Consider the following 12,953-nt stretch of genomic DNA (forward strand, 5'->3'; position numbering starts at 1 on the left):
TTCTCTCATCCTTCCCGATCGATTTCTTTTGCGCGTCGCATTCGCAGCGGCACCACCTCTGCGAAAGTTCATGGGCGATGGTAATCGCTTACTATCAGGTGAACGACTAGATCATTCGCCAGCAATGACGTAAAAAGAATTAAAAGATTGTAAGGTATCATCATCATCAAAGTATCAATAGATTCCTAATATCATGTCCTATGAAATTCTTCTGTGCAGTAGAGTAGCAGATATGGAAACCATATTTGTATTAGAGAAAAGAGCGATACATTCTGTTAAATATAACATAATTTAAAGCAAGAAATCTCAAGGGGGAAAATGTTCTGTCCTTACCTTTAAAAAATCGCATTTTCACATGCTTGCAGTTACCTAGTGTCAAACAATTTTATCTATATATGTGATTATACCTCTGGATATCGAAGCCACAAACCATTATATACGATATTCATTAGCACGTCCTCATCATAAATAATCAACCGATTTTCGAATGTTATTTGCATTGAACTCCAGATATCCACCGCAGTGCGATGACATGAATTATTCAGGTACATTATTTAATGGTGATGGGATCACCTTCGTGTAACCAAAACATTACTTTGTAAATATTCGTTTGCTACTAACAGGTTGGTATGAATACTAAACTAATTATGGATAAATAATCACTAAAGATTATAAAAGAAGACGTACTAGTATTAATGTGGCTTTTATAATCGGTGAAAGACATTCTGTGGTTGAAGTAAATCGTTCCTTAGTTCTGTAATGCTACAAATGGTCACTAGGAAAATATATATTGTGTCAATTGTCATTACTGTTTGTACATAAAGTTTCAGTTCTTTATAGAACTGTATTTCTTTTATTACACACCGCACAGCATGTGTAGTTTAAACCAACTTAATAAATAGGATAGTTTATATTATTTCAATTAATATATATGCCTCCACGGACGTAGCTGGGGCGTGAAGTATAAAAATTTAAATGATTTTTTAAGCTGTTCACTGTAGAAGCTGCTTTCAGAATTTCTACATGGTACTACTATGCTATGATGATTCCTAAGTGCTTCTAGTGGAAATCTAATTAAATAAATAAATGTTTGAGTTTGATCTTAAAACTTACGTTTAATATCTTCAATTACTTCCATAAATAATTGTTCATTATATAATAAAGACGCTTGACAGACATGTAGTTTCTTCACCAGGCAATACCGCAACGAAATATGTCACCAGAACAAAATTTATATAATGACCGACATTAGTTAGTTGATACATGTTTTGAAACTGAAGGCTGCACACCATTATCATGGACAGTGAAGCTAATTGGTACTGACACTGGCTCCAATTATATGAAGTTTATGAATTATACGAAGTCATAAAGGATTGCTCGCATAAATACCTTATTCATAATATCCTTTAATTACAGGGACATAGTGAAAATTATATAGATGAGGTCTTTCTTATTAATTTTCTAGTGAGTTATACAGGGCAAGTATTCTCTATATCTGTTTTGAATTTAAGTTATTATTTCTTATTAAATTTTAAAAAATTGCCTGATGTATATTTCAAATCTAATAGTTTTCAAATATAGTATTAATTTTTGACAAATAAACTTATATTTCCATATTAGCAGTATATTGATCATGTTGTACTTAATATATCGTATTTTGTATATCACATTGTAGGTAATCTTAGTTGAATATAAAAATAGATAAGCATAATGCAATTAGTGGCATATATATGGTTTCCGTGAGCTGTAGATAGTTGGTGACGGCATTCGTTCAGAACTATACGTGAAAATGGCAGAAGGTGAGTTATTTATTATTTAATTAATGAATTTCCTAGATAAGCCTAGCGAATGTGTCATATGAATCGATTTCATATGAATTTTGTTGTAGAAATGTATTTGTTTAACACAAATTAAAGCCAACTAAGGTTTAATGTTTCTTACTAAGAATTTTACTAATGAAGTACTAACAGCTGCATAGAGTATTTAAAACGATATGCAGTTTAGGCAAATTAAGATAAATTTCGAAGCTGTAGCCTCATTTCCTATTTGTTCCAGTTATTTTCTGGATATCCATAAAATGATAATGTCCTCCCTTTTTCTAATGCCTGAAAAATATTTAAAGAGGACTTAACATTGTAAATGCTTATAGGCAGTACATTTGTCTTTCTACTTTTGAAAAAATTTTTAAATGGAATCTGCAAAAGTGCAAAGACTTGGAGGTAATGAGCATAGCCCATGAGCAATTACAATGTAAGGTTATTTGTAAATGTTCTCCTGTATGACTCAGTACATCAATATCTAAAGTTTTTTGTTTTCACGGTGCAGCTCAGTCTGGTAAGTTATTATCTTGTTCACTTGGTTTACTCTTAACTTCTTACGTCGACTCTAAGTTGACGTATTTTTATTAAATAGAACTTGTGAACACAATTTTTTATCCAGTTCTTCAATAAAAGTATTTTCTGAGATACTCTCATACTTCGTTACAACTATTATTAGATTCAAGTCGTACAAAAACGCACTTGAAAATTGTGCTTTACGCAAAGTGACATATTTTTCAAATTGAACTCTATTATTATTCATAATACCTGATTATATTATTATTATTACATAGACATATTATTTTTACTGCTCAATTTTTGGAGAATTTTAAACTCCAAGCAAATACCCGAGGTACTAGTTGAGCACCTTATCTATAGACGCATGCGCAGTAGCATAAAAATGACAAGCAGCTGGCATGCTCTATCTTTATTTGACAAACAGTGTTTATCGTAAGTTTCTCTCGCTTTTATTTATCTTTAATCGCTGGCAACCACTATTTGCGGGCATTTTTGCATAGGCACCTATATCTCATCATGTAGAGAAAAAATTAATCTTCGATTTGGTATGTATCACATGATAATACATTATGAACGTATATATTTCACAAAAGTATACCTGTTTACACCTGGCTGACATTAGGTTGCGGCCAAGTGAGAGATGGCACCTTGAACTTTTTCGGTATCTCAGGTAAATATCTTTCTAATGAAATATATCTTTTAACAATTACAAGTGAACGTAATAGTTCAAAAATAAATAATTAATTACATTTTAATTGAAATTAATTGCGGCCAAATTTGGATGGGCACCTTTGCGGATCGGCATTGGTTTAGTTATAAATATTGATAAAAATTATATATTATTAATCAAACATATGAACGTATAAATCACGCGGCCGGATCTTAGACTATATCTACAAACATCAAAAAAGAATATGACATAACGCGATTGGGCAGCCCTTCACAAGCCCACTTCCAGGCGTTCTCTCGCCTACTGAACACATATATTTCAATGACTTTATATACACTACTCATTACAGACTGTAATGAGTACAGTATATATAGCCCCATTGTTACATTATCACCAACACTAGGAAATCAAATACCCGCATACATTAATCGTAATTTATTACACGATTAAACAAATGTGATAACATCTAGATATCATAAACTAGATACACCTAATGAAAATACATGTGTTATCTCTTGTTATTATTTGAAACTCACAATTACCTAGACTTAGATTTTCAAAATAGCGCGAAAGTTTTGAGATACAGTCTGGTGACTCAGGTGACTAAAAGACGGACAGCGAAGTCGAAGCACGGTCCTATTTCACCCTTTGAGTACGGAGGACTAACAAGGGGTGCCGTGTTTCCAGTCGGCCCCAGGCTGTAAAAATCCGTGCTACTTCACTATAGATCAGTTTAAAGCATAAAAAACAAAAAATAGGGAAGTGTCTAATAGTAAGGCATGACACACGTTTTTCCCATCTCATCTTTAGTAAAAATCCAGATAATGTATCACTATTGCACATGTGAGTAAATTAATAATTTTACACAGGTTTGGTTCTCATGTATATTTAGCTCGTATACAACATAATTATTCACTTAAAAATTTCATGAGTTTGTAGACATTGAATTAGTCAATGCAATCAAGAATTCATTTTGAAGAAATCAAGTGAACGACAAGTCTACTAAAGGCGCTTTTAATTTAAAAAAGGAAGTGCATAGATACCGTTCCATGGGATTTCCTTTGTCAGGTATCATAATATTTTTGTACTAAGTTACAGTACAATCGGTTTAGTGGGTTAGGTGTGAAGAAGAGACGCAATTTCGCATTTATAATACTATAAGAAAAGGATATTGGCCTCCGGCTCCCCACATCATATTACCTACCTATTGAATATAATTATTAAATTTACCAATTTACGTATTAATCGGGTATTAATTAACTAATTAGGTGATATGTTACGTTATTGCCCAAAATTGATGTTATAAATTGGAGCGATTAAATTGATTAACCTCATTCGTTTGAGTCTATCACTCAATTGATATGTTCGTTTTTTTGTGGTGTGTCAAAGGTTAATCCTCATTAATATTCTGGTAAACTACACATGGATAACAAATCAAGAACGGCCGATTTTGATATATAATGCATGAAGTTACAAAAAAATTATAGACTATTTTGACTTATGTAAAGTGAAATTTGGTCTTATTAGCCATAGAAGCACTGGATGGAATGAGAGAGTATGCAGATTTAAATTCTGAAATATCTTCTTGGTCCCAGGACACATCCCTGTGGCATTCCAAACGTATCGCCTCTATCGCAACTTTCAAGTCTATCTATTTTGACATTGTATGTGCTTGTGTCCTTTAAAAAACTTTCCATAAAATTTATATATGTTTGTTTATATATATATATATATATATATATATATATATATATATATATATATATATATATATATATATATATATATATATATATATACATGTATATGTTTGTATTTATATATGGTATACCACAGGGGCCTGCTTGCTCCAGCCTTCGAATAAAAATCGTGAAGGAGACCTTGTCTTTCAATCCCATTACAATATTTTTAATTGCTTAAACCTATTATGCTACACTATTATTAATAATAACACTTGTATCTTCTAAACGACCGGTTTTGAGATCTAATCACATATGATTAGCTAATGGCGGCGACATTAGGTACGCGGCATATATCTACATTTGTTTTTTCCTTATTTACTGACAAAAAAGGTCTCCTACTCCTACATCACCTTTCTACTAAAGTATCCTCATAATGAAGACCGTTATGTTATTAAAAAAACGCATTTGGGAGGTATTATTACTTACTTTTAAGATTTTTGACAATTTACACTCCATGAGAACCTCCTTTGTAATATTTAAAAAGAACTGTTTTAGAGAACAACTCTAACTCTTATATCATTGTTTTCAACTATTCAAAACATTAGTAGAGATGATTATTCCATATCGAAACACAGTTACAATGACCTCCGCATAATAAAAGAGATTCTTGTTTAAAATCTTTTACATAACAATCACACGAAAATCCGGTATGGCACTGGGCACAATAATGGTCGTACACACTAGGATACTGAGATTGCGAACTTCTTCGAGAGTTTTGCCTTTATCCATTTTCTGCAGTAGGAATTCTGTATTAAGTCTCGGAAAGAATATCAAAGAGTGACTTAATAATAATATAGAGAGGTACTTTAGGTACGGAAGGAGAAAATTATTCTGCTAGTAATAAAGTATACACGGCAAAATCTTAACCAAAAGACACAGAGTATCCTAAGGTATAATAGCTAGCAAAAAGTGGTGCTTTAGGAAGGTTCGTGAAGTTAGACACCGAAACTGTGATTCTGTCTTTTTTTTTTATTTATAACTAAATTTGGATTGAGAACTAAAATTCAGAACAAACATTTTAACTTATCGTTAAAACTTAACGTTATCCAACTGCACTGCTTTACATTTTAAGTAAAACTCATTAATATAATGGATAGTAATTAAGTCTTCAAAAAGAAATGAAGACATTGGACGCTGGTTTCTAACCTTTGTTATGAACCTGGTTAAAATTTTATGAGGGTGGCGGTAGGTGGCGATATCTATTTGGGTTATGGACCTAATCATTTCATCGTATCTATCGCAATATATAAGGCACCCGCATATCTATAGTGACTATAAAAGTAAATAGAACAGATTCAGTGCAGTGCTCGCCGAATGCTCGCGTAACGTCATCGTATACGTACGTACGTAGTGGAATATACATCATTATTTTACGGATGTTTTGCTTCGCGCCGATTTCCAGTTTCATTTCTGAGCACGAACTATAAGACATACACGCGATTTTTATTTCATTGTTATTTTTTAGTGCAATGTTCCGATTATTGTTTGTTGTTGTGGTGTTCGCCTTATCAGGTGAGCGATTTTATTTTTTTTTTTTGTTTTTTTTTTTTTACAGCGTGTATTTATGCGATCTTTTTATTTGCAATGCACGCAATTTAAATTTATGGAATATAAAAAACCATACAAATTAATACGCGAGTGTTTTTAATGTTGAATGAACATAGACAACCTATATAAGATTTTGTTAATAACTCAGTAAGGTAATTAAATAACGCTGTGTTTAATATTCAAGGTTGAATATGGAATCGGGATACTTGATTATGTAAATCCAAAATTAAACATGTTTAATTACAGAAATCCAACATGTAATAACTCATGAGCTAATATTTCACGCTTCTTAGTTTATACACAAGTAAAAATCATTGTTTTATTTAAACTGGAATGATATCTATAGCAATTAAAAATGAATCTTCAAATGTTTTTCTAAGCGTAAGACGAGAATGGCTCGACCAATTCGCTATTTTTCTCATAACTTTAAGGAAGATAGAGAGAATGAACGCCTCACGAGTGAAGCCTGGTCGAACCGCTAGTCAATAGTATAGTTACATCATCCAAATGTGAATTCAAACTATTCTGTTTTGTATTATTAGGCAGAAACATTCAAATCACAACACCCAACAATGTATTAAATTGGATACAGAGTTTCAGCGAAATAATGCATAGCAGTATATAAAATGTACATCTATTACAAGTATTGCCTTTGCTAGTGAATTATGAAAAGCCTCCGGACTGTATAAAACAATTCCTTTTACAATGTCATAACCAGATAATTCAGCGGAGCGAGGTTAATTTTGTTTAAATATGGAACAATATTTATAGTCTAGCACTAAATCCGTGGACCTTTTTATGCTTGTAAATTTTGAAACATTACGCATATTGTCTCGTAAGAATAGTCAGAAAACGTTCTTGCTTTGGCATTATTATATTTGTTTTTTTTTTATTATTATTATTTTTTTGTTAAAGTTCATTCTGTTATGAATATCTTAAAACTCATACTGAATATTAATATAGATCAATAAAATACGTTCATAATAAATCCAAGCACTTTTCGCGTTATCATTGAGTTACTTCGAAACGCGTTTTGATTTTTAACTTTAAAATATAAAAAAACTTCTTTACATTTTTTTTCCTTATTGAGGAATATTAAAGTAAACTTACTTATAACAATATTTTTCGATGATCGAATCAAAGGTCTTTCAATTTTGCCCACCACAAAACCATCTTATTTCTTTAGCCCATTTTTTAGTTATCTCGCTTATAATGTAATCATGTTATGTGGGTTATTCCTATCCCCGCCCCCACTATTTTCAGCTGTGTGAGTTCTGATAAATGAGCAAGGGAAAATCTATGACATATTCCACGCTTCTTAACCGACTTAAAAAAAAACAAGGAGGCTCATTTCGAGTGTATTTTTTGTGTTTGTACATCAAAACTTTTTACTGGGTGAACCGTTTTCGATGATTATCTTTACATTCAAAACTCGTTAGGTGCTCTCATTTAAATCTATATGTATAAAAATGAATCCCTATTTCCCTTGGTCAGGCCATCACACGTGAACGGCTGGACCGATTTCAAAGATTCTTTCACCATTACAAAGCTACAATTACACTGTGTGACATAGGCTATATATGTACCACGGGTGAAAACGGGGCGAACAGCTAGTTTAGTATAGTTATGACAATTTGAAGGCACTTCATATTTTTGTAAAAAATGATTAGCTTAATTGTTTAGGAAATGCCTACCCAGCCATAAAACTTTACTACAAGTTTTCTACATCTCCATATAGCTCATTTTCACCGTCACAATACAGGGAAATCGTTCTTTTTTCTAAGATCTTATCCAAATAAATAGCACGGTATTCATTGTAATGCGTAAATTCTACCGCAATCGACATTGAGTTAGAAAAAAAGGTAATTTTCTGTAATTACTGAAGGCAGGGTAATATAAAAAGGTAGTTTGTGGATGCTTAAGTGATGATTCTTGTAATTACTCACTCAGATGAGGATGAAAAAGACTCAGAGTCAGTGGTACTGGCGGTTAGATATGTTTTGCTTTCCTCTTTGATGGTTAAACTTATTACATTAATAGAATTTGAAGATGATGGTCTAGCAAGCATTTTGAATACCTAACTTTCAAACAGCTCATCTATGTTTCAAAGCTGCCTCTTTGAAAGAGGAATTTTGATGTTGATGTTAGTGTGGTTAGAAGCAAGATGCTTCTAATTTTGGTGCGGAAATAAATGGTATATTTCATTAATCATGTGGGATTCAAAAACGACTATTTTTTTATTACTTACTAGAGATATAGAGATAACAGTCCTGTTTTATTCCAAGAGAGCATTTAATCGGGATAAAAAGTATCCTATCACGCAAGTTAGCTTATACCCTGTCTGTATACGAATTTTCATCAAGATCTGCTCAGTAGTTTCAGCGTGATTGACGGACAAACATCCAAACAAGCAAACCTTCACATTTATAATATCTCTATAATAATGCGGCGCTCCGCAGTTTCACCCGTAAGTCCGTATCCCATACGAAAATCGGGATAAATTGCCTATATGTTATTCCAGTTGTCCAGCTATCTACGTACCAAATTTCATTGCAATCGGTTCTGTAGATTTTGCGTGAAAGAGTAACAAACACACACACATCCTCACAAACTTTCGCATTTATAATATTAGTAGGAAGTGTGTATATTAATTTAAAGTGGAAAGGTTTGTATGTAATGTTTGTAATGTTTTCACACAAAATCTACTGGACCGATTTAAAAAATTCTTTCGCCATTCGAAGCTGCATCTTCAGATTTTTTTTTTCTTATTAACCTATACACGCAAATAATAGGTCGTAGATGTATGGAATAGTATGAAACGCGGTTATACCGTATCCTACCTTGAAAACACTCTAACACAAGCTCGTAATAAATATGTTATTTACAAACCTATATTATAATTAATTCAAATATTTAAATGATATAAACCTTTTGGAGGATTTTTAAAGCCTGTCTATGAATTAAAACAACATTATTATTATCTTTTTATCAATATTTGTTCCTCTTTTTCATGGCTAAATTTAGTCAGACGACAGGTGTTCTAATTAGAAGAGTGTTAGTGTAGATAACTATATTTGAAGTGTTCTCGGAATTGAGATAAGAGATTTTGGAGTTTGAGACATTTGCTAGTAGTAATAGTATAATATGTTATCTTTGGTAGTAATTTAATAATGGCCCAGATGTTACTATGATAAATATGTTTGAAAACACCAAAACAATTGATTATTCTGAAACAGTAATATCGTAAGCACTATAAATAATGTTTGAGTTTAAAAATCTATATACTTCATACATATTTAAATGTTTTAATACAAATGTTAACTTCAAGGCGTATTTTTTATCTACGTTAATAGAAAATAAGCTAATATAAGTTAGTACAAAACAATAAGGTTTTAATTACATTGTTAAAACTTTAGAATGTTATAATTCTTATAAATTTTCGTTTCTACACAATGTATATAGGTAACAAAACTCACTGATCCCACAGACACACCGACCACAAATGTAAGGCTTCAGGCCATAATCCAGCCCACTGGCCAGCATTAGCAGATGAAATATCGAACTTCGGATTGTCGAACAGTTTACTCGCGATAATTTATTTTTCTTTAGATGTATAATGCGCAAATAAATTGAAAAATCAAGTCCAGCTAATCCCAAGAATATACCATACTATATATATATGAATTGTTACATACAGCAATATAAAAAAGGACAATGGCGTCCTGGGGCGTATGGGATAGGTGTATTAGATAACGTTAGTTTCACTAATCGATTCTTTTATGTGTCCTGTCCGTGGGTCCTATAAACTTGAGACATTTTTCCAAACCAGGAATCGAACCCACTATTCAAACAAAATACGAAGGGGGCGTTTAAAGTATTGGTTTAGAAATAGCAAAATTATTATATCCACTAATAAGGATCGAATTAACTCTTCGTGTAATAAACAAGTCAATTTAAAGTCTCTATAGATACTACACGTGTTAGTTATATTAGCTAATTATAAAAGTACCTGCTGCGTACATATAATATCTGCTCAATCGAGGTTTGAATAAATAGTACATTGTATCTTTCTGAGCTCTTATAATGGGGCTTATAAAAAAGTATTTTTGTTTTCTATTTTAAATCTGTAGATTGCAAGTTAAAAAATGCAATTCGTTCGTTCTTATTTCATAACATATTATTTATCTAGTTTTATTAATCCCATTGAATAAATGATAAATCGTTATATCTGTTGAGTTAAAAGAAGGTTTCAGTGATATGCAATACAAGCATGCTGATTATGTATAAAAATCTAGTTGCACGAATTATTTCACAGTATTGCATAAGAATGATTATATTAGTTACATAGAGATCACGCTAAACTCAAGGTTCCAATAACACGCGTTAAATCGTATTTATAAGACATATCCATTTATATTTCAAACGTTTCCCTGCCTCATTGATCGTATTTTTATTTTTTTATATTTGTAAAACATTAACACGAGAGGAAACTTCAAAATTATATCAGCTGGTAGATAAGGGTCAGTGCGGACAGACTATACGAAAAGTTTGTCCACAATTTGTCCTTTACGAATTCAGTAATTAACGAAATGTGGGGTATCAAACAGTGTTTTGTAAATTTCGAATAGAACACATTTAGTTAATGTGTTCTATTCGATAGAATTTTGTCTCTGGGTTGGTTTTTGACCGCCTCCTTGGTACAGTGGTTAAAACGTGAGTGAAGAAATGAGTGGTCCTAGATTCAATCCCGGAGACTCACAAAAGAAATGTCTCGGTCTCGCAGAACACAGAGGACTGATCTTATTTTCTTTTTTATGATTAGTAAAACGGATGCATATCATCCATAGCCCACTATAAGACACGGGACGTCACTGGGGCTTTTTGTATCTGAAACTTGGTAGTGAGAAAAGGGTAAAAACAGGTACGAGGGCCGGTTCATATCTTTGTATAAATTTTACTGTTATATTTACGATTATAACTCTCATCTAAGTAATTGCATCGAGTTCTTGGACGAGAATCTATTTGTATTCCTTGCGGTACCGCATAGCGGACTACGCTTTCCGTGGTTAAATTCATATCACGGTACGCTGAGCCCAATATTCACATATCGTCATATTAAAAAACGTATTCCAAACAATATTTTGTACACGTTTCTCGGCTAAATTTCATCCGATTAAAATATCGATTAAATTTATCCGATCAGTTGTTATTGCATGACAGAGTAAAATCCCTACTAATATTATAAACGCAAAGTAACTCTGTCCGTCTGTTACGCTTTCACGCCTAAGCTACTGAACCGATTTTGATTTTCATACATATATATTCTTATAGGCAAGTTTAGGATCGGTGTTGAAATATTTTGTCCAAAAGTTATATAATTATATTTTTAACCCGACGTTTCGAACACTTTACAGCGAGCGTGGTCTCCCCGTGACCGTGACGTGTAATATAATGAATAAATCGCGTTTAAAATCCGTTAAAAAGTTTTTAATTTCTAAATTCTATTTATATCGTATGAGTCAGCATATTGCCATGGAAAATCCGAACCAAATTCATTACATTAATTTTTTTAATCAGAACACTGACATCAGTGTAAAAGGCTCAAACAAGAATAAGAAGAAATAGTATGCGAAAATTCTCTGGCAAATTACAGATGGGATTGATATTGTATTGTTTTTTTTATATTATTTGTGAGTCTTATATTGACAAGGGTTTGGCGATGTTCGTAATTCAAAAAAGTTTCTTTCGATACGATTTTTCAACCGCTTCAAAAGGAGGAGGTGAAGAATTCGGCAGTACTTTTATTAAATCGGTTCTGGTTTTTCGGCAAAAATAATTATTAAATGTTATGAATTAAAGGGAACATACGCAGAACCTCATCAGAGATTTTTTTAATCTTAATACATCCTCTTTGTTTGAACATTTCGGAATTCCCAGATTTGCTACCTCATCGAAACTAGCTTCCGGCTTTGCCAGCGGAGTGACTGTCTTTTCCTCTTTTATCCCAAAAGAGCATTTAATCGGGATAAAAAGTATCCTATCACCCAAGTCTGCTCATACCCTGTCCGTATACCAAATTTCATCAAAATCCGCTCAGTGGATTCAGCGTGATTGACAGACAAACAACCAAACAAACAAACTTTCACATTTATAATATTAGTGTGATTGAGATACAATTGATTTTAATTTTCAATAACGTATCAAAGTTATATATCTAAGCATTAGTGCGACCTCGGACTCAAAATCAATAAATCAGGGGCGCAGGAAATAAATTGATTTTTCAATTTATCTGATAACATCAGCACTGCTCGAAACGGTGTCCTTCACCGTTATATCGTGAGGAAACCGACCAACCAGAATCAACAAGTTCGACGACATGTGACAACTGCCAACCCGCACTTCGCCAGCGTGGCTTATGGCCTGAACTCTCAAAGAAGACATGTGACCCAGCAGTGGGAACATATATGGGTTAATGGCGACTAATGTTATATCATAACAGTTATGTAATGTTACTGCAAATAATTGATGCAGTATGTATAATACGATTTCTATTTACACGAGTATACATTTTAATAACATTGATCAACTAGCAATATAATCAATTTTATTCTTACAAGAGGTCAATAACGTAATTGTGCTTATAAATACCCACTTATT

At 32.4% G+C, this 12,953-nt stretch overlaps 1 protein-coding gene across 2 annotated transcripts in view; it reads left to right on the top strand.

The window, feature by feature from the left end:
- Positions 1–1,728: 1,728 nt before the first annotated feature.
- Positions 1,729–12,953, top strand: part of LOC119835420 (acyl-coenzyme A:6-aminopenicillanic-acid-acyltransferase 40 kDa form) — a 34,569-nt gene continuing 23,344 nt past the window's right edge. Inside the window, exon 1 of one of the 2 annotated variants that reach the window (XM_038360209.1) lies at positions 1,729–1,799. In XM_038360209.1, coding sequence (XP_038216137.1) covers positions 1,790–1,799 — 10 coding nt within the window. In that variant the 5' untranslated portion in view covers positions 1,729–1,789. Of the gene's footprint in view, positions 1,800–6,114; positions 6,261–12,953 lie in introns of those variants that run through there. The other variant, XM_038360208.1, reaches the window with a different exon arrangement.

The sequence above is a fragment of the Zerene cesonia genome, chromosome Z, assembly GCF_012273895.1.
Source record: "Zerene cesonia ecotype Mississippi chromosome Z, Zerene_cesonia_1.1, whole genome shotgun sequence".
NCBI classification, from domain to species: domain Eukaryota; kingdom Metazoa; phylum Arthropoda; class Insecta; order Lepidoptera; family Pieridae; genus Zerene; species Zerene cesonia.